This window comes from Paralichthys olivaceus, chromosome 16 (genome assembly GCF_024713975.1).
Source record: "Paralichthys olivaceus isolate ysfri-2021 chromosome 16, ASM2471397v2, whole genome shotgun sequence".
Lineage (NCBI taxonomy): Eukaryota > Metazoa > Chordata > Actinopteri > Pleuronectiformes > Paralichthyidae > Paralichthys > Paralichthys olivaceus.
Window position 1 is genome coordinate 4,784,840 of NC_091108.1, and position 22,805 is coordinate 4,807,644.

The 22,805-nt window shown below is 43.5% G+C and overlaps 2 protein-coding genes across 4 annotated transcripts in view; both read right to left on the reverse strand.

Moving 5' to 3' along the window:
- LOC109642004 (receptor-type tyrosine-protein phosphatase mu-like) overlaps positions 1-13,582 on the reverse strand; it is a 145,595-nt gene extending 132,013 nt beyond the window's left edge. For 2 of the 3 annotated variants that reach the window (XM_069510828.1, XM_069510825.1), the window contains exons 1-4: positions 13,433-13,581; positions 13,208-13,315; positions 11,562-12,587; positions 10,778-11,259 (exon numbers count right to left, since the gene is read on the reverse strand). In XM_069510828.1, coding sequence (XP_069366929.1) covers positions 10,778-10,850 — 73 coding nt within the window. In that variant the 5' untranslated portion in view covers positions 10,851-11,259; positions 11,562-12,587; positions 13,208-13,315; positions 13,433-13,581. Of the gene's footprint in view, positions 1-10,777; positions 11,260-11,561; positions 12,588-13,207; positions 13,316-13,432 lie in introns of all 3 variants that reach the window. The other variant, XM_069510827.1, reaches the window with a different exon arrangement.
- Positions 13,583-16,282: 2,700 nt separating this feature from the next.
- Positions 16,283-18,063, reverse strand: LOC109637052 (leucine-rich repeat-containing protein 30). Its single transcript, XM_020099165.2, has one exon. The coding sequence runs from the start codon at positions 17,388-17,390 to the stop codon at positions 16,491-16,493; it is 900 nt and encodes a 299-aa protein (XP_019954724.1). The 5' UTR covers positions 17,391-18,063; the 3' UTR covers positions 16,283-16,490.
- Between the last annotated feature and the right edge of the window lie 4,742 nt (positions 18,064-22,805).

The following is a 22,805-nucleotide window of genomic DNA, read 5'->3' on the forward strand; positions in this document are numbered from 1 at the left end:
AAACTGCAGAGATTCACATTGAGTGTTTTAGCTGTAGCTCTCGAGGCTAGTTGAGCAAAAAGACAACTGGACCAAGTGCTTAAAAATCTAAAAATCCAATAAAGACAGATTGTTTCACTTCAACATTAGAAACACAACAAACATGTCAAGTTGATTCTAACGTATTTAAGTGGAGAGTTATTCATCGTGATATGTGAAGCTGAGGCGCTGGGACTGATGATAATGTTGCTGGAAAACCAACTGGTGCTCGAGGCTCTCCCCATTAATTACTCCTTCTTTAGCCTTGATACAAACAAGTCTAACATCCAACTGACTGTACCCTCCCGGCGGGCAGCGTGCTATCATTACAATCAGCTTGTCAGATTTTCACCGGTTTGTTTATTCAGATGTGCATTTTTCCAAAAACATGTGTTTTCGACTTTGTTTCCGTTTGCGATGCGGAGCTGCACCGTCACTTCTAATGACTCCTGTGCCCTGTAATTTCTTTAGCATGTCAAACTGTGATTACAGGGTGGGAGCCCAGCTTCAAGCCAAGCATCATCTTTTCCAGTTATTGTTTTGTCTTTAGCGCGGGCCCTGCAGCTGCGTGTCTCAATGGCTGTGTCGATGAAGCGGCGTTTAACACCAGAGTTATTTGGTGCAACAATTTGCTACATTACAGCCTGTGGCTACTGTTTGTTAATGCACTGTTTACTCAGGCACGTTAGCGAATTAAACAAGAAATGTGTTCAAGAAACTGAGCTCAGTGATACTGACTGACTGTCCAGCAGTTATCCGTCCCCAGAGGAGCCATTAACACACCTGACTGTTAACAGAAGCAGTTTTCAGACCTGTCCTGCAGAGAATCTCCTGCAGAGAACTGGGTCCGGACTTTTGCCACAAATTTGCCTTCTACACATGCACAACGCAGCGGGAGATTCTCCACATGCACGATTCAGGAGAGGGGTGGTGCATTAGACAAAAGCGGGATGCAACGTAGTAATTCTGCTGTGGACATCACATGCTTTCGTTTACGAATATGGCACCACTTTTTCATGAAAGATATTTATTTTGATTTAATTTTCAACTTTCACGTGTTAGAAACATCATCAAACTCCCCGATCGCTAGTGTTCAAACCTGTCGTGCATCTCCAGAGTTCAGTGCATGTCTGAAAGCAACTAGAACATCACCGTGAGAAGAGTCAGAATATAATTTATGTTCTGATAAGGGGTTTGCCACATGGTTAAAAACTAAAATTGTGATTGACAGCGAGGAAAAACACCACGGCACCGCCTGATAATTCCATTACCACAAGATACTGAGTTTAAGGGCATAAGGGGGTCACATTATCATCCTCATTTTCCGCATGCTGAGCAAGAGACAACAGTTCATCTTTCCTCCAACATCGCTCCCACCGTCTCCCTCTGCTTACGAAAGGTACGGACAACCCCCCTTCGGCTCCGCCGGAACCAGAGTGACCACCCTGCGCTGTGCAAAGCGTACAGTAATGCCATTAAACCGCCGCCTGGGGAATCAGTCACGCGGAGGTTTGAGCTGAGGGCCAATACAAAGGAGACCCATTTGAAAGGGAGCCAAGCCCAGCCAGAGGAAGTCAGAGGGCTGTTTACAGAACAACAGTCTCTTATCAGCTGTATGCTTCCCCGAGGAGTCTCCACCACAAACAGATAACGGCCTCCAAATAGGCGCCAGAGTGTGACCGATAGGAGTATAATCAGGTACATTCTGCTTTGGGAGGAAGAAGTGGAGGATAAGGGTGGATAATGGTGTGCCTGACCGTTAGCAGCGAGATCATATGCTATGGGAATACAGCTGCATTTTAAACACACGGTACAGCAGGTAAATAAAGGTTGAAATCTGCCACATGTCCCTGCTAACGGGCCATAAAAAGATATGCGATGGTTCATTCATTTTTTTTTTTCCACGTCCTAATAACCATTATTCACCAAAATCAATGAGGCCTAATTCATCCTGGGGGATCGCTTCATTATTGAACAGTTAAATGGTCAACAGGTTCAGCCAAGGCAGCTTTTAGCACAAGGGCAAATAGACGACGTAAAAAGCCAATGCAAATAACAGGCACTCAAACGAGGCCTAATGCATTAATGACTGGATGACGTGCGCTAATGTGACGGCAACAGATTCGGACTGACAGTAATGGAGAATTTTGCCCCTGGTTATACTTATAAGGCCCCGGATTGGGAGGAGGAGGAGGAGGAGGAGCAGGGGAGGGAGGGACGTACACCTGCCTGCTGCCTGAGCCTTGACAGAGGCCTAATAAATAACAGGAGACAAGGTGAAACAGCAGAAGCTGACTCCCATCCACACACACACACACACACACACCTCAGCTACCGACACGACAAGTTGTGTGTGAGAAGCGGCGGCCTATACGCTGACAGCTTTTTGGCTCGAGAGAGAGAGAGTCTCCTCCGAGTTAGCGAGAGCACTCGTCCCGCGAAGCAGGCAACTCAAGAGTTATTCATTAAATAAGAGAAGAAACTTAGAGCCTCGTCAACTGTGACTCCAGCACAGAAGCCGTGACGGGCGGGCGGGGGGGGGGGGGGTTTATTTGACAAGACTTGAAATGAGGCCTCACTCATCAGGTCAAGGCTCTATACATGCACCAAATATCAGAGTGTGCCGTATCTGAATCAATTTCATTTCACGTAATAACCCTCGGGTTAAAGGCAACAAGCAGCCGACTGAAGAGCAGGTTTAGAAGATATGTGAAGAATGTGCCAGGGTCAGGGTCAAAAGAATCTGAGCGTAAAAGAATCTGTGTGGCTGCTCTTCGTCCGTCGCTGATACAGATTTAATTCTTCTCACATTTCAATTAAAGTGTTGAGCCCCTTTTCCACAAACATCCCACAAACATCTGGCTTTTGTCTGCGGTGGAAATGGACACAAACGACTCTGCAGCAGACACAGGTGTTAATCGATCTACAGCGACGGTAACTCGACACCTGGGTGAACACTCATTTCTTTTACCTTATTTTCTACACGCGGAGGCTTTTCCTTCTTGGGAACAACATCCAACAGCGATTTTCTTCGTATTTTGCAAAACGGCACCGTACTTCTCAACGTTAGCTTGCCAATAGCAATGAATGTGTACTTATTGGTTTTTGCATCTTCAGGACAGCTTGCAACATCAGCACTGGTAAGACAGCGAGGTGCAAGAGCTTCTCCTGATTAAAGGTGAAGAGGAAACACCAAGGAAACTCACTGGGAAAGGGGTAAATCGCGTTTTAGGCGTAAACCTGCTAATTAATCCAGCCTGGTGTAGAGAGATGAGGCCGAACAATCAATTGAGCAGACACACCGTAATGTCCTGATTTAAACTGCTTCTCCGACTCCTCCCTCATTCCCTCGTTTCCCTCCTCCGTCTCGTCACCATTAATAACAATTCAGACCCTTGGAGCACTAATTAGTGAAATTTTTCCCGTGCGCCCGGACTCTCCGAGCCACCTCCAACGAATGCAGACTTCTGTAAACATGATCCGCTGCATAGCAAGTTGTTTTTATACCCAGGTTTTTTGTTTTTTTACGACATGGTGATGAGATTACAGAATTGTTCGAGCATGCCCAACACACACACACACACACACACACACACACACACACACACACACACACACACACACACACACACACAGTCTCTCCTCTCTTACAAACACTCCCCTCTCTGTCTCTCACTCTCTCTTCATTAGTCCGCCCCTGTGCTGGCCTGTGTGCGATTCATTAGCTTTTATCCTCTTCATTTGAAGAAGGAGCTGTGTATAATTAGAGCATCTCTGTTTGTCCAGCATCCTTCACACAGTCACATCTCAAGGCCAATTATCATTCCGCTGCAGAGCTCCCAGATAACATAGCCACATCAGCCTGGAGGATGAACTTCAAACTATTACTGCCTCTCAAGAATGTAAATAAAATCAACAGCTAATGATTGAATGTGGAGTGGCACTCCAGGGATATGAAGATGATGAACCATATTGCTCGACTTTGCGTTCTAAGACTTTATTCACTTTTGTTTTCAGGGGAAGTGCTCGTGACGGACCAACGCTTAACTGATTTCCACACAGGCAGTGCAGTGTAGCTGCTTTCAGGCTGTGTGTGAGAACACAAATGTCCGACTCCAATTTTCCAGAACTTTTCCTGACGGCTCCCCGAGTAACATGTCTGGAAAACATCCAAGTGAAGCCCACGTGAGAAACCAGTGTCAATGTGCTGTAAACAAAAACATGTGATATCCGCAGCGGAATTACTTCCTGCCTCCTGATTGGTCTACCCAGGCTCCACCCCTCATCTGAATGTCAGATGTCATGTTCTTTCTATGTGAAACGTAAACTCCTGAAAATGTCCAGAAAAATTGGGTCTGGACATTTTCCAGAGTTCATGTCTGGAGACAGTCACTTGTCTGCCGTCTTTGTGTCGGCTCTGCAGTCCAGCACTTTTAACTTCATCCTCATCGTTTCTACTTTTCAACTTTAATGTGAGTGTTTAGCTTTAATTTGAGATTTAATTTCACATTATAAATATGGGTATTTGAAACAAAGTCCTGCAGTTTTAGGACAATGATCCTCAGCTTAGAGTCAAAACAACCACAGAGATTTTGTTATGGTCAAACAGTGGAATGTTCTCCGGCGGCCAGGTCAGTCATCTGACTCCAAACTATCATGTGTCTCTCGCTGAGGAACAAACTGGAAAAACAAAAACCAGGAGTGAAGGTAACTGCCGGACAGGGAAGATACCACGGGTCTGCTGTCTACAGGTCTTTGCATGAAAAGGATTTTAATTATTCAGTCTTATTACAGAAAAATACACATGGTCTTAAAGTACTCTGCGCAATAAACAAGGAGAAAAGTTTTATTTTTTATTTTATTTCATCAAGCTCATCAGGTTTTGACCTTGACTCAGCCTTTGCAGTTATTTTGTATTTTGGAGGATTAAGCGTGATGACTTTATTTAAGTTAATGTCAACTTATCAAATGACTTTCTGTGGCCTAAAACTGGAGTCTGTGTATTAAAGGAGCTCCAGCTGCTACACGGTGGATTTAAAAACACTCTAATCAAAAGGTGAGAGTTATGACTTTAACCTCACAGTCACTGTTTGATTTGAGATCTAATGTGCCGGAGTGTGGAGCCAACAAAACAAAAAATTTGTCATTGTGCAAATACAGACTGCACTTCAAGTTACAGTGTTAAGCCGACACATAATACCACTTTTATTAATTTGTAATGTTTGTTGTCACGACAGTTAGATATCATTTAAAAGGCTGGAAAAACAATGAGGAACAACACAATAAATGAAATGAATTAATCGTTGATTGAAATCTATGTCTTAACTGGATAGAGACGTCCACTTTTGATGACTGGAGCACGACTCCGCATCGATGCGATGTATGCAGAGTTATTTTATTTTTCTCAGGTGTCAGTTTCGCCTCTAACCTGCCTCATCTTCTCCTTCACTCGGTGATTTTCCCTCATTTCCTCGAAGCCCTTGTGGCGATTTCCAGAGAACAGATGCTGACTTCTCCCATAGAAACACAGCTGAATAATGTGTCAAGCTGTGTGCCCTTTACTCAGGATGCAACATGTTTTGTTATTCGGTTATAATAAGTCTAATGAGGATAGCAAAATGTTAGATAACCTTCTCTTATATGGTGCCGTGCACCTGGCATGACTGTTGCGTCTGGAAACACAAAGCTGATCTTTAATTTTCAGACACCGACGTTAGACTTTGACCTTTTCTGCCGACGCCTCAGACAGCGGATTTTATTTTGAAATGTGGATTGCCTAGAAATAGCTTGATGTGATATAATGTCGTCTATGTTTGGTCAGGCAGCTGTGCAATGAAGAAAAGAGGAGCTACACCAAATATCACTGATGGCTGTGTTGCATCGGTCTAACCGAGGGGTGAGGGTGTAATTGTACTTTAAGAACTGTAGTTTGTTATTGGACATAAAACATCAATTCAGTTCAGATCACATATTATTATAGTCACAGTTTTTGTGGATATTTGTATCTTGGGTTCAGAATCCTTACAAAGGTACTGAAGTCATGTTAGAAGTCACAGCAGTCATTTTACATGTTATTGCGTTTACATGTTACATGTTATTGACGCCTCACAACAAGAAAGTTCCCGGTTCGAATCGTGGTTCGACTGGAGTTTGCATGTCCTCCTCGTGATTGGCTCCAGCCCCTCCCCATAACCCTCAAAAGGATATAAGGGGTTCAGATGATCGATGGATGTATAAATAAATACACATATTAGACATCCTTATTGATGAAACATGCATTATATCGCTGTCGTCTTAGTCATTACCGCAGTATTTTACGTTTACGCGTTCTTAAAGTTAAGTTTTTAAAGTGACATCAGTCTTAAGACGACATTGCGAACAAACTATGAAAACCTTTTTTTAAGGAAGTCACACATGTAACCGCAGCGCTTGAACAGCTTCAGTCAATCCACGTGTTTCTACCTCCTTCATTATCTTCGTTGTAAAAAATGTCTGAGAAGCAAAGTCACAGAAGAATGTACACCTCACTTTCTGCTTTGTACTATCATCAATCACCAGAAGTTTTTTTTTTCTCCTCCTACAACATTGGTTGAAGCCATCCATATTAAAAAACATTAAAAAAAAATCACATGCATATTTAATTTCATTCTCCACTGGCTCACACAAAAGAAACTGCCACCCTTCAGGACACCTTTCAGAAAAGTCTCTATTAAATCTAAGTCAGCTGGGAGTGAAAAAAAAAAAGAAGAAACATTTCAAGTGAGAATCTAAATTATTGCCAGACTTCAAATGAAGTGCTGTTTATCTTCCCGAGCAGCCGACGTGTTGTTTTACTCCTTCGTCACAGCTCGGATGGCAATCAGGATCGGTCAACCAGGGCGCTATCAGCAGCAGTCACTCCGCAGTGACAAACTACGGCTGCACTCTCCAGGCACGGGCATTATTCTCAACACGCGACATGGCTCACCCCCATCAGAAAACAAGGCAGGTTTTATGGCTGCTGGAAAAGGTGGTAAACATAACAAAGTGCACAGCTCCCTGGAATTTAATGTGCTCGGTCAAAAGACGGAGTATAGATATCAAAGGCCAGGGCGTCTAAAAAAAAAAGAAAAAGCTGTCCTCATGAGGTAGGAAGCAGAAGCACAGGCCGTACACAACAAGTGATTTATAGTGTTGATTTATTTTTCCCTCTCTCCCTGCTCTGGAAATATTGCATCCAGTGGGCATTGTGAATGCAAAAGACGGAGAGGGAGGGGTGGATGGTCAACTCTACTAGAGATGTTCCGATACCAGCATCGACGATGCCTCCGATACTTCAGAAAATGCCGATATGCAATTCTTCTTCGCTGATACTGCCACTAGCAACTACTGTTCTAGCAGGGGCGGATCCAGGAGCAGGGCTGGGGGGGGGGGCTGAAGTTCGATTGGCCCCTAAAGCGCCCCTGTCCTGTCAGTGGTTCACAATTCTAATAATAAATATGACAATTTGTTAAGAATTTTTATTTCCTCAGCTTGTTTTAAGTAAACAAGATGATTGAAGAAGGAACAATTTATTCAATGATGCTCAAATCTATAGATCTGACAGTAAAGGAGTGACTTAAATGTGCAGCTTACTGAAACAGGAATTGAGCATGGATGTTTGAAATATAACCGTCCGCTCTGGGTAATATGTGGCCCCTTCATGGCCCCTGAAATCCTAGATCCGCCACTGGTATTACAGTGACGAAGAGTTCCTGTAACAGAGAATTAGCCACAGCAATTTGGTAAAATTTCAGTCCCACACAGCGAAGTTTACCATATGCATTTTACTGAACTATTAGAAACTTTGAAGGTCTTTTGTTTTGTGTATTCCTACATTTCTTTATTTGTGTTTTTTTTTGTTTTTTTTACATATATGACAATAAATGAAGTTCTATGAGATTAATTCCCTGTATGTATTCCTTTAACCTGGTTCTACTTGAGCCAGGCTATAAAACAAAGTTATCACCACTTCCATAAAGGCTTACACGCATACAGCTGTTAAATGAGCTGGTATATTTATAAATGCACCACTATGGGACCAGCATCAGTATCAGATGATACGCAAAGTCCAGGAATCTGCATCAGTATCGGGGAAAAAAATATGGTATGAGAACATCTCTAATCTGAAGTGGACAGGATGAAACTGAGACAGCATGATCCTGATTATAGAGTCAGTTGAGTTTTTATATGTGGAAATGAAAAGACTTCCAGAGGACCGCTCCCTGTGATCAAATTGCTGCCGATACTGTGCACTGGAGTACACCGACACTGTGGTTACCTCAGTGATCTAATTATCTCATGAGCTGTTAGCACATACTATACGCCACTCTCCACAACAAAATGTCTCAGTTCAGCCTCCCTGTGTGTGTGTGTGTGTGTGTGTGTGGCCATAATCCGTCACCTCAGCCTCACAGAGTAAAACGCATCCAATTGATTTCTTCCTGGTTTACATATTTACACACACACTCGTGCAATTAGAAGCACATTTATCGACAGCTCCGGCACCACTGGGAGCCCTGCAGAGCAAATAAATCTCCAGGTCCTGGGGCTGCCAGCGGGTGAGATTGATAAACCTCACACAAGAATGGACTGGGAATACTTTGAGCTTCAGGGTAAGAGAGTTCTCAGGCACAAAGAAAGAACCTGTGGCATGAAGGCTATACCACTTTAACACTATTTATCCATCACAACATGTTTAAATACAGCTTTAAGAATTAGCCCTTAAACATCCAGCACCAGCGTGCAGACAGCAGGGCCACGTAAACAAAATAGAAATGTCATCTTTTTAGCAGATGAGTTATCTGTTGCTTAAAAAAGTGGAGTTTTTTGTCTCAGCAGGGACTCGGATAGTTTCCAAAGCACATCTGAATCCTGATCTATGAGTCTGACTCTGGGTCCTCCACTCCGGAGCAGCTCAGCTTCATCATCTGGGTATCACATTATGTGTGTGCCATGCTGCCCCCAACAGGCTCTCTGAAAAATACATCAGCTGTCTGTTGAATCCCACAGCTTCAGACTGTGGAGCTGAAATCCACATCACAACTGCAACTTCCAACTCCACCGCTTCCCCAGAGCGACACATTAAAAATAAAAAAACACACAAACACACATATATGAATCAGACTTTTCCCACATTTTTAAAAGGTTTTTTTTGTGTGTAGCTCTAATTGTATTGGCAGTATGGATCAACTTCAGTACATTGATTGGCATGAATGTGGGTTAATGTCCTTTTCTCCACATTAAATGCCATTGTTGGCAGAAATGACCCCTGCAGGCGCTAAATTAGACTCAGAATGTGAAGTCCCTCTGGGCACAGCCATTAACAGTGAAGGTGAAAGTCTGTGTTATTATGAGGGTAAGTCTAATAAGTCAAATCATTATCTGTCGCTAATCCCTGAACTTTTTCTCTGCACAAAGTTTTAAGTAGACTTAATACAAATTAACTTGCTGAATATCATTAACGTGAGAAAGGCTGTTGTATGTGTGTGTAAAATGACAAATAGAAGTATTCTGATGCATGCAGCTGAAATCAAAGTGCATGCTATGGAAACTGTGATTCGATCATTTAAAATTTGATTTTCAGCACCAGTTCTGCAAAACCAGCTGTTTTATGAACTAGGGGAAGACACACACATAATTCACATCGTGCATGTTAAGCTGGGTGTTGCACAGTGATGTGACTGTGGCTCGTGTCCACACAGTGACCACAAGAGAAGAAATGAAGTTCGCACAGAGTTCACGATGGAATATAACGACAGTAGTAGGCTGCTTGAGGTTAATCACATTAAACAGCAACAAGATAAAGTTAGACACAGACTCTGAACTCTTACAACTCGCGGTCATTAGCTCGAATCGTGGCGCTGGAGGAGCCGGTGCGCACCTGCTCGTGGCGCACAGCCGCTCCAGCGAGGTGAGACACACTGGGCAACTGATGAACGCCTGCAAACTGTGGCGTTCACTGTGGATGAAACGTGAGTAAATGTCATGTATTTAACTCGGACTGTGAAATGCATCCACAGTGACGCACATCCCAAGTTGCTTTGACTCGAATAAACAACCACAAAATGATGAACTAACTGTGACGTTCACTGTGGCTCAAGCGTGCGCACGGTTCGTGTTTTTAACTTTGTCTGCAAAATGCATCCGTCACAACCTGACTCTCGTTGATTTCACTCGAGTGCATCCATAGAAATTCGCTAGAAGACGAGAAACTGTGATTAAAGCAGCTGTAAAAGAGGTGAGACAACGAGAAACCGATGGACTCCTGCAAACTGTGGCGTTCACTGTGGATCCAACGTGCGTAAATGTCATGTTTTTAACTTGGTCTGCAAAATGCATCCATCACAACCTATGACCGGTGTTAACTTCAGCCGAATTTACTCCGTCAACATTTTTAAGAAGACGAGAAACTCGGATTGAAGCAGCTCTGGACAGGTGAGACAACGAGAATCCGATGGACTCCTGCAAACTGAGACGTTCACTGTGGATCAGACGTGCGTAAATGCCATGCTTCTTAACTTGGTCTGCAAAATGCATCCATCACAACCTAAGATTCACATTGTTTTCACTCGAATCTGCACCATGGAAATCATTAGGAAGCTGCAAAACTGCGATTAAACAATCAGGCAAAACAGTGGACAAACTCGGGTTGAAGTGTCTCCACGCTCCACTCGCGGTGGCAGGGAAGAAACAGCGCGTGTTGTGTGCGCACAAAACATGTCCAGGTAATCCTGCTTACCTTTAAAAACTTCCCCTCGGGCGCACAGCAGCAGGGTCAACGCAGCAAACAAGCAATTGATAACTTTATCCATGTCGACCGCGGCGTCGTGGCGTTAACCCCCAGCAGCAGCGGGGTTAACGGGCAACTCTTCTTCTCTGGACCGCAACTTGAATCTAACGCCACTTTTCTCGCTGCTCCGTCTCCAAGTGTTCGCCCTGTCCTCCGTGCCTCTGCGGAGGAGGAGGGGAGGTGAGAGGACCCGGTGGCCGATCACGGCTGCTGCTCCTTCTGCGCCGGCTTTGCTCCACACTTGCAGGAGGAGGAATGTGTGAGTGAGTCCTGATTCCTGAATTGCGCCTGGATTGACTGGTCCGGCTGCTCCAGGAGAGCGGCGGCTGCGCGCTCGCTCTGCGGCCGGTAGAGGGCACGTTTGAGCCCCGCCTGTGAGAGAGAGGTGTCCCCTCCTCCTGCGGCCCCTGGCTCCGGTTCATGAGCACCAGCTGTGGACACGAGGTTCAAGCAAATCAGGCAGTTAACCATTAAACCTGGTCATGTAAAAAATAATAATCATAACAATAATCATCACCATCATTATCTTCACTTCTGTGAACCCACTCAGACATCATTAATTAAAGGTGGCAATTAATAAATCACTAATTGACATTGTTAGTTAAGTTATTTTTTATGTATTTTTAATGATCAATTATATATTTCAACATATTTTGGTCTTCGAACTTCCTTATTAAGTCCCTTTAAAGGGATAGTTCACCCAAAAATGGAAATTCACTCATTATCTACTCACCACTATGCCGATGGAGGGGCGGGTGACGTGTTCGAGTCCGCAAAACCCTTCTGGAGTTTCAGGGGTAAACAGTGTTGCAGCCAAATCCAATACAATTGAATTTAAATGGTGACCATAATGCCTCCATCCTGCTCCGGTGGTTTCATCCAAGTGTCTGAAAGCCCAGACATTCAAATTCAACTCAAAAAAAGTAGATTTACATCAAGTTTTCTGCCTGAAAGTTCGCTGTGATCCTAGAACTCGTACTGTCGCAGTAACTAGGAGGAGGATAACAGCAATAACAAACACTTGGATGACCGATCTGTAGTTTTTGTACGATTGAAGAACTGGTCGCCAAACGTCTTCATGCTCAACCTGACACCTCAATGTATGAATTTAACATAACTTTAATATAAATTTAAAATCTCTGCCAGCTGGATTCTTAACGATCGTTTGGCCATGAAAGAGAAATTCATGCTGACATTCAAGACGACCTCATCAGGTGACCTGGCAAAACAAGGCTGCTTCATCCCGCACGTTTTATTTCAGCTTCCGTGAATGAACGGTGAAGCTTTATTTTAATATACACAAATATTTGTTGTAAATTAGTCTTATCTGAGACGGCGAGTGCAAACAGCAGCGGGGTCTCCTCGCAGCAATATCAAACACCGAGATGGAGAAGCAACTAATGACAAAGTCAGCCAATGTCACTGCCTTATTGTTTTTGCATGCATAAACACACATGGCCATTTCACTGGTACCAGCAGTTTTCGTGGCTAATTAAAAAGCAGCCAGATTGACAGGGGTCCACATTTAGTTTCTAAATGACCTCCTGTTGTCAAGGATATACAGCTCCATGTTGTTGTTTCAGTACATGTAGCTGCACCGCGGCTCTCTGTGGTCTTCAGGCATTGTCGTGGCTTCAGCACTTGTGTTGCCAGGAATGTCAGGAATACCAGTCTGAGCAGAGCTGTCATGGGAGTTGGTGAGAATGAAACTCGTCTGATTGGACAGAGGGAAGAATGGATAACATCGCTGTGTGTGCTCCTGGATGCGGAGGGGAAATAGAGAGTGAGCCTGCTTGTTAGTGTGTGATTGAGGGGTGTGTTTCAGTGGTTCTGCATAAACACAGTCGGGCACCGAGTCAGGTTGATGAAATAAATCATGATAATATCTTTCACCGCTGGTTCCACCCATGTCTTATTTTTAACTGTCCATTCCAGACGTTTATATATAAATATACTTTTTATTTGGTATGAAATGATTCAATGCAGCTATAGGTAGTGAAATCATCACATATTACATATTAAGACAAATACAATTCCTCCACCAAGGCCCATCAGTCGTCTTAACTCAATCCAGCTGCCTCAGATTGCACACACTCAATCAATCCTCTAAATATGATATATATGTATTTTGTGTTGCTGATTAGAATCATTGGCGACAGAGCAGACCAGCCAATGTGCACTCACTTTATTGAAAATACTTATTCTTGGTCTCTTTTTTTTTTTTACCTGTAATGTTCCACAAGCGTAACTTTCCATCACGCTCTGAAAGCCATCGACAGAAGAGCTCTGACATTACAGTGATTGGATGGGAAGCACCAGAGCCGCGTCAAAAGATTCCATATTTAGGCCTCAAAGGTTAGAATCATTTCAGTGACTCACGGTTTCATCTGAACTGCGTCCTGTGCTGCTGCTGAATATGTGATGCTGACATTCTCATGGTGGAGAGCAAGAAGAAACTTCAGTAAATCTCCTCTGCATCACATCCGTCTGTGGATGTTTCATATCAGGCAAACATAAGAACGACCACACGACCAGCGTTAACGCTGACTGTCAATGATTCCCGACCTCCTCACCCTGTGTGACGGAATAGAACACACAACTTACACAGCAGTGATGTTTTCATTGTGATGTGTCAGGGACCAAGCAAAAAGGTAAAAAGTATTTTTTTTTTCCAAATGACAAATAACCAAGTACCCATAAAATTTACAAAAGTAGAAAAACTAAATCAGGACCCAAACTTCTGCTACAGTGGTGACAGCTTCATCATAACAGACCTACACACATATATACACAGGTGGACTGGTCCAAACAGACACACAGGGGAAACCTAATCAAACATACAACATTAACTACACAACTATCAACATACAAACAAAAAGAACCTATCAAAATAAGTATATACACAAATGAATAGAATTAAGTTTGAACAAACGATAACAAAGTCAAACAAAGAAGTTTCAACCCATTTTAGATTTAACACCCCTCCCCCACTTTAAATCTGCCTTTTGCCTCCTCCACTTCCTGTGGGCGAGGCTTAAAAGACCACTTCCTGCAGGCTTCAGGCCTTTTGCCAGGGGAGCTCGCTACAAACAAATGGTAAGTGTTATCGCAAATTAAAGAGAAAGACAGAATATTGGCTGAATTGTTTGCACCCAACTTAGAAAATAAACTTAAATAAATGATTGGGCAACCGCCGTCACAAGCTCGATTCCAGATTGATTAGCTGCCCTTCATTATGGGAAGTCACTCGCCGCCGGTGATGCTAAACTGTTTTCTGAGCTTTGGCTTATAAATGAATAACATCTTCAAATGAGGAAACACTGGTGCCAATCTGTGCTCACCCGGTCGTCGTGTCTCGCACGGCGTCTAGTTAAAAAACAAAGTTGTCGGAGCACACGGCAATTAAATCAGATCAGCAAATCCTGCTGCAGTCGGTGTGTGGGGGGGTGATCCCCGGAGTACAGCTGACCACCAGTGAGTGAGCACTGCACAACACGGTGAGGCTGATTGCCACGCAGCACAGGATCCCTTTAATTAATAGCCACAGTGCTTAAACTGTGTTTCACTCAACTGTACACAAGAGAGAGTTTTATAATTAAACCCCAATCATGGCTTTGTTTGTGCAATTACAATTAAGTGTTAATCTATGTGTTGCTTTAGTTCCTGATTGAAAGTCCTGCTTCTATACTGTTTGTTTAAAGAAGTAATACAAGTAGACATTTTATTTTAATGTCACTAGAATAGTAACATCCCCGCTGAGCAGTAATACCTGGATTCAGGTCATCTGACTCACAGCAACATCTTCATAGGTGCTTTTTTTGACAGCATGATCACTATCTGGGACAAAGACTTATTCAGGAGTGAGTGAGTGAGTGTGTGTGTGTGTGTGTGTGTGTGTGTGTGTGTGTGTGTGTGTGTGACTTGCATGTAGTTGCAGGTACAGACCAACAGAGGTCACATTTCTCTCTTTTCCACAGCAGCTAATCTTTTTTAAAAGTTGAAAACACGTTTTCACCTCATTGATATTCCAGCATCGAGTTGACACAGTTTTATTCATAGGGACGAGCTGGTGATAACAGAAATTAAGCGTTTCACAATCATACACACAATTACTCATCACGTCGCTGTTGTAGTTTTAGATAAAGTCACTTAATTATAAGCATCTTAATGAAAGTCGTACCAATAAGGATGATCACAATTCTCCAGGGAGTTCACCTAGAAACCTATTTTTTAGAACAAACAATTAAAAAGCAGCACAGTCACAATATCATTTGAACAATATGATAACAGAATATTGAGGGTTCATTTATGTACATGATGTTCGGAGTTAACATCTGTTTTGAAGAATCATGATCATTAACAGAGTGTAAAATCAATATTACAATATTGATAAGAAAACAATCTGAAATCAATGTGTGTTATGTGACAATCTGGAAAATGCATTTAAAGTCACATGAAATAATAATTTCATTAATTGATTATGGTGGTTACACTGTTAGGTGCCACTTGAGACAAAATTCCACACTTATTTATTTGTCTTTAATATTTTCTATTAAATTATCTTTATTTTTCTTCTGTCTTGTTTTGTTCTTTGTAGTTTTATGACTGTGTATTTTGTAATACACTTTATAAACGTGTTTAAATAAGTGCTGTAGAAAGTTAATTATTATTATTATATATTTACTCCAGGCTTCAGTTTTCAGGGATTTGACCTCATCAGTTTGTAAAAAGTAACTTGAAAGTATGGACTTCAGGATTAATGCGTGATTTGAATGATGTTGGTTCAGACAGTCAGTATTTAATCTTTTTAAAATGTTTTGCAGCTTTTAACATTTTGCTTTATCTCTACAGTTGCAGTCTTTAACTTCTCCGGACAATGGGAATGAATCATTGCATCAGTTAAACTTCAGTGTTTGTACCATCTTTTGATAATTGGCAATAACTACAAATATTTAACAAAATAATTCAAACTCTAACTTCTCTCATCTTGAAGTTTGCTTCAAGTTATTTCAATTTAATTTGTTCTACAGGTTCGTGTTAATCATATCATGCCTCGTAAAGGTCTTTTTTTCCAAAACTGTTTTCCACTTGTTTTTATTACAACGTTGGACAATCTCAGGGGATCTACCACCGGGCAGTGTCCTGCTCTGATCTGTTATAGAACAACATTTAATCAGAGTCTAAGTCCCTGTTGTGTTTTGTTTTATGTTTTTGCAGATCTTAAGCCCCCCTCCACTGTTCTTTCCACTGACCTTACCCACTTGATCCCTGTGACCTTAATGCAACAAAAGACAGTGGAGCTGATCTTCCCCCCCGTGCTCCCCCACTGTAACGAGCCAAACAAGATCAACCGACTAGTTATGGGCTCCCAAATGTAGACCTAGACTTTGTGTGATCTGCGTGACTCGTCCTGACTGCTTCACTGTGGATTAACAAATGTTTAGACATGACACAGCCATTACTAATTCTTTATTTATGTCCAAACCTGTGTATTACATAAAAAAGAATTCTATTCATCAGTCTGAAGATATCCCATCTTGAGACAATATATCTCCGTCAGTCAGTTTGTGGTAACTTCCACCTGCCAGGAGTCAGATCTGAGCCAACGTGGCATTACGACACACTCTTATAGACACACAAACACACATGCAGTAGGAGTCCCTCACGTGGGTTTGAGGTAGTTATAGAGGGCGCTGAGTCCTCCTTGCAACACCTCCTGAATAGGCTTGAGGAGGGGGTTGTGGATTATGTGAAGTCCCTTGTCCAGCGGGTGGCAGGCCAGCCTCCCGAGTCGGCTCAGTAGATACATTTCCACTGGTACATTTTGCAAGTCATTGAAGTCAACATTGAGGAGCTCTAAAGACTGTAGAAAACACAGTGTCTTCGGCAGTGTGTGGATACTGTTCCCCTCTACAATGAGGATCTTGAGGTTCACCAAGTCCTGGATCTGGTCCGCAATCGTCTCTAGACGGTTGCAGGCCAGGTGGAGGAAGACCAGGCCCTTCATAGTGTACACACACGTGGGGATGTGAGCGATGCGGTTGTGGCTAAGGTTTAGCTTGGTCAAACTGTGCATGGCTGCCAAGCTGCCAGGGAGGCCTGTGATCTGGTTGTTGGCCAGACTGAGCACCTCCAGGCAGGTACAGGAGCCCAGCTCCTCGGGGACCTCGCTCAGGCGGTTGCGACAAGCAAAGAGCACACGCAGCTTCTTCAGGAGTCCAATCTCAGGTGGGAGGCTCGACAGGTTGTTGCCCCAAAGATTGAGGATGACAAGATTGTCCAGGGCACCCAGGGTAGGGGGCAGCGAGCACAGGCAGTTCATGGACAGGTTTAGCTTCTGGAGCTCTCTGAGTTCCCACAGCTCAGCTGGGGTCTTGTCGAGCCCCCGCATGGCTAGACTCAGAGTGCTGTAACCAAAGTGCACCGTGGCGTGTCTGCGGATCCTCTCGGCAGCCGAGGACAGGCTGGGCTGGTCGTCTCTCAAAGCACTCTTGCTCCTTTGACTCATACTCACCTCGTTCAACTCCTTGCTGGAAAAACTGCGAGATTGCTTCCCACCCATCGTCCTCACAGTAACTTCAAGTCAAACGCCTCTAACACAGTGTCACCATGCGATTATCTGAATCACCAGCAATTGGAGCATTGAGAGGTGGTGCTGGATAATGACTGCTGATTGATCTCCAGGGTTCTTGAACAAGCCACACAGAACATGATGGCTCCAGTGGTACTGAGGTGCTTGGTTATTGTGGAACTCCTGATGTTTGGCAGCAGTTACTCTGAATCCTGGCTTGGTTTTCTCCGAGTGGAGTTGCAGACGGCTGTAACTGAGCGGTAGTCACTCTCCCAGACCGACTGCCTGTCGTACAGGATTTCATTCCCCAGCTGGTCCTGTCACTTTCCATGTCCACAGATAGCACCGTGCTCCCCACCCACCGTGGGAGGGGAGGACCGAGGATAGGATGCTGTGTGAGCTCAATCAGCTGAGGTCACCGCCATGATCTCATAGCCCCACACACAGAAATACTCTGGGACTCACAAACACCGTCACACTCTGCACACAACCCTGTTCCTTGTGTTACTTACACCTGCTCTCCTTTGTATTGTATTATGCAGTTAAAATGATTCAGATATTTAACATACCAGCTGCCTCTGCCCATAATCTCTTCTCACATTTTGTCTCGTGTCGGCCCCTGTGCCTCTGTGCATGTTCCCCCTCAACTTAAATATGGCACCAAGCCGGCAGACATGAAAACACTAAATCATCTCTCAAAAAAGGAACAGCTCTTAGAGGAATTAGTGAAGCCTTAAGCACAGACATGTGCTGGAGAAATCTCAAATGAATCTTATTTTGTTATGTATTTTATTTATAAGATAAATATTATTTTAGAAACAATACTTTCTCAATGCAAAAGGACATGAAGCAGTTAGTTACTTCCTAGAAAACTCATCTCTCATTGATACATTAATGCATTTTACATTTCTATTGCTCCTCACTGAAGCTTTTGTTCTACTAAATCTGATATTTACTTTGATTTTCACACTTTAGAGACTATAACCAACTATGTTTGCTCAGCTACTGTGAGCAATAGGTGTAAAATTGAGGTGAACAAATACAATTAACATTTAATAATACATCATAAGGACATTTATATATAACAGTTTTCAAAGAGGTGCCACTCAAATGACAACACATTATTAAATTATCTCTGCAACAGGAGAAGTCCTCGTTCATGAGCAGTGAACACATTATAAAAACGATAGAGGTGTTAATGGGCCCTTGGACTCCATCCACTTTCCTCGACAGCCGTCCAGAGAGTGACCAGGACGTGCAGTGGCCTTAGTCATCATTCTTCCCCCAGCCCAGTAATCAAAGTACTTGGATGACAGTTAGCAGTGATATCCAACTCTGGGGACTCGGTGGCTCTGCTCTGAGCATGGCTACATCAGCACTTATGAATGACAGGCTGAATCATGTGTTTGCTGAATTGGACACTGGAGATGGGGCTATTGGGGTGCATTGCCCATTCAGGCAGCTGCTTGTGCAGCATGTCTCATCTGGACTTTTTTTTTCTGAATGTTACCTTCATATCACAGTAATTTTGTGTAGAAAGCGGTTTCTGGCTGACTCCTACATTTCTCGTGTGTGTGTGTTTGTTTGCTCTAAAACATTTAATCACAAAGTCTTTATACAGCCTTCAGTTTTCGGGGGGGGGGGGATCTGATCTTGTGTGTTTGTGCGTCACGGCTAATTTCACAAACAGCGGGATTGCCATATCCTGTTCTCCTCTATTTACATGAAAAATGACGCCTCAGCTTTAACCGTCAGAGCTTCCCCCCATTTGCAAACATCTCCCCGCAGTGACAACACAAGGCTGGGAATGCATGCTGTCAAATAAGCAGAAAAACATCATATGCATATCCCTCATTATGGGTTAACTGTAGCTTTGCAATACCTGCATATAAAGCTGAGATGGATGGACAGGTGGGTGGCGGGGGGGCTGGGATAGGAGCTGGATAGGTAGGTGGATGAATGGACAGAAGGAATAGGGCTTATTTCTGTGACGGAGAGATGTCACCATGACATTCCTCTCCATAACACGCTGTCATCTAACACTCCATCATATTCTTGTGAGGCATGAATCTTCATTAAAAGCTCCCTCTTTATCCCGTGCATGTTTTTTTTTTCATTTCTATGAGAGGAACAGATGTGTGGAAACAGCTTGAGATTTAAATTACAAGAAAATGGGATTCCTCTCACATTCACACTACACCTTAATACTGAGTCCCATTAGCGCCAAATGAGGAAGAGTTACTCACTCTGAGAACAGTTACACCCTCCAGTCCTCAGGGTGACGGGAATGATCTCATTTGAGAAAGCTCATCTGGTTATGTGGCACAATAATGTCTCTGGATGAGCTACCTTTAGAGACTCAACTTCAAGATATATACCATTATTACTTGTTCATTACTGTTGAGCTTCCTGGCAATGACAGATGATATATGGCCTTGCTGCCACAGAATGTGCCTTAGGTGTCTCAGTCCTGTTTTAGAGTGGGAGAACCTGCCAAGACCTGAGGCTCTTCAGAATCTATACTGCAGACACATTACTCCCCGAAGCCAGCGTCCTTATTGAGGAACATGTTCCCCCTTTAGACAGAATACAAGACAAGATCGGGTTGGGGAGACAAGAAATATGCATTTTTGCAGAATAAATTAACTCCATGAAAGGGGAGAAAGCTTGTGAACAGGAGTGGATGGCGAGCAGCCTGAGATGATAAATGTCTATTATTCAGCAGGTGCAGATGTGAATATTCACACCGCTGGACACTTTCCATTTGTGCGTGTGGGCGTACGTAAACATCCAACTAATGGAGTCTGCGGAAGTGGCTTTTTTTTTTTCTGTCAAAAAATTGGCTGCAGTGCTACTCTGCCCAAACCACCAGGTGACAAAGGATGTACGCAGCCATGCAAATTACCAGGGTGGGAAAACTGAGTGAGTGCCCAACAAGTCTGCTTGGAAGATGTTTCAAATGGTCAATTATTGCCCACATTGGACTGAGGCCTCCCCTGGCTAGTTGTGCAAACTGGCACCAATGAAATGACATGTGTTTATAGCCAGTCTGCTTGACTTTGGACCCACACAGACACAGAAGGAACCTGAAAACTCTACTGAAAGACTCCAGCTGAACATGGATCCACAAGGAACCTTCTTGCTGTGAGACAATAACTGCTCTATACGTACATATACCATGTAAATCCAAGACCGCTTTGAAGGCAAATCTGTTCTTAAAGAGCACAAATACAAATCCGTATCATTCTTATACTAATAATATTTTTCACCTTCTTCTCTTCAACTCTATCTCCTGATCTACTAATCTCTTTCCCCAAGTCACACGCCAGGTATCTGTAGTTAGATCTGCGGTGAAGCAACCAGATTAATCTTGAGATAAACTGGAACAACATGATGAATAGATAATAAAGGCCCCCAGGGGAGAGCTCTATCCGGGTTAACTCCACCCAATAAAGATACCATTTGTAATGATGGCTGGAATCAACGGGGAAGTGCATTGAGCAAAGCTAACTGGGCTCCAAAGTGACCAAATCAGTCCCGACTTTGCTGATGCAGCAGACTGGAAGTACAAACCAATTGTAGCTGTGACAACAACAAGCAGGGTGATGAAGTACCGCCGAGCAGCCAATCTGGGTCTCACCTGCTCACAGCGACTGCTACAGGCTGCTGAGAGCAAAACTAAACAGTTGCACAGCGAGCACCGATGTGGAGTCATCATTACGAGCTAAAGTGTCCGTGCTGCGGGGATGGAAGTGAGATTGACTGATGTGGAGACGGGGTCTGATCTCATCAAGCCCGACAGCCTCAGCAGAGTCATAATAATGAGCTTCTCCTCCAAAGCTGCATTAGATATGGACACCAGCTAATATCTGAGGTATCTCTTCCTTGGTAAATGTTCAAGGAATATAGATCATGATGGTGGAGCCTGATCATGGATCGTGAGGATGGTGGCAGCTGATCATGGACTATGATTACAACAAGATTGCTTGATATACTGCTACTCACATATTCTACCATTACTGGCAATGAGTCCTCCCTTCATTTCTTTCAGACATTTTCTTATATATATATATAAAAGTCAGAGGAACCTCACCACCCCCAACCTCGAAATCCAAAATGGCTGCTCCGTGTATCAACAGCAGTGAAAGCTGTAGATTTTACTGTTTTGTAATGGAAATTTTGAGATTTTACCTGAATATGCTCAGGGAGTTCAGTTAAAGAAACCTGAATCAGCATCATGCTCCACTAGGAATGTTTGATTAAGTGTGATACCGAGGGAATGTTTGCGTTCTATTAACTGGACGATCAAATACGTAGTGTTTGTACACTTAGGACAGAGAGATCAATGTCCACCTCTTTCACCATGCAGCAGTCGCAGGATTTATCACAGATCAATGACGACATTACAGAGGACAGCTGCGTGTTCCAAAATAAAGCAAGCTCGTCAGAAGGGATATTTGTCAGATTGTTGAGCGTGTCCTGGCTTTAAAAACTCTGTCCCTATTTGGCCAAAAAGTAACACTGTAACCTTGCTTGTGTTCAATATAATTCTGCTTCCTGACCACATACTTCCTGCTTTACCAGAGGATTAAATGCAAATTCCCACCACAATAAGCACTTCTGTCATTAAGTGTTTCGTACAAAAAGTACTGTCCAATTATTATCTTGGCATGATGGAGTAACAACAAAGTTGGTTCAGCATCCGTTCAGCAGCAGGACAGTAAAGTAGCTGGAGAAGTTTTAATAGGCTGCCATATTGCAAAGACTGCGTTACATATTGTGGATTTCTGCTCTAGTGATGTGTCAGGTGTGGTTTAGAAACCTGTATCGCACATTTCTCATTGTGGCCTCAAGTGACAGAAGCTTCAGGGCTGATGATTTTTATGCTCATGCCACCACAACTATAGCGACAATAGGATCTGACAAGCTCTGTACTAGAAATTAGGATGCCTGCCAGACCATCACTGCCAGCAAGCCATAAATGTTTCATGTGGAGCTGATATGGTAATCATTGGATCCCTACAATGACACCTTGTGAGAGTTGGATAACGATGGCTGTCTTTCAGGGCTGTGTGACTCTGGAAACAGTCCAGTGGCTGAGGCGCAGCCCGATGTGTGAATCTGCTGGTTGAAAAGGCCCCGTTGCATCCTATAGGTGGGTAAAAGTCTCAAAGATGAGCAAAATAAAAGTGCAGCAGGGGTTTCCTCCAGATATACGCACTCGCTGCTGAAATAAGCAGCACAAACGCATTCCCCTGGGTTAAATACGCATTCCGTTTCATGAGGTTGTGCGAGCGGGTCCAGGTGCCCGTTGGTGGCACGGACCCAGCTGGAGGATGTGGCTGACTCGCTCCACTGGCGATCAGGCTGGCATACTAACAGAGCCAGGGGTGCTTTCACAGTGAG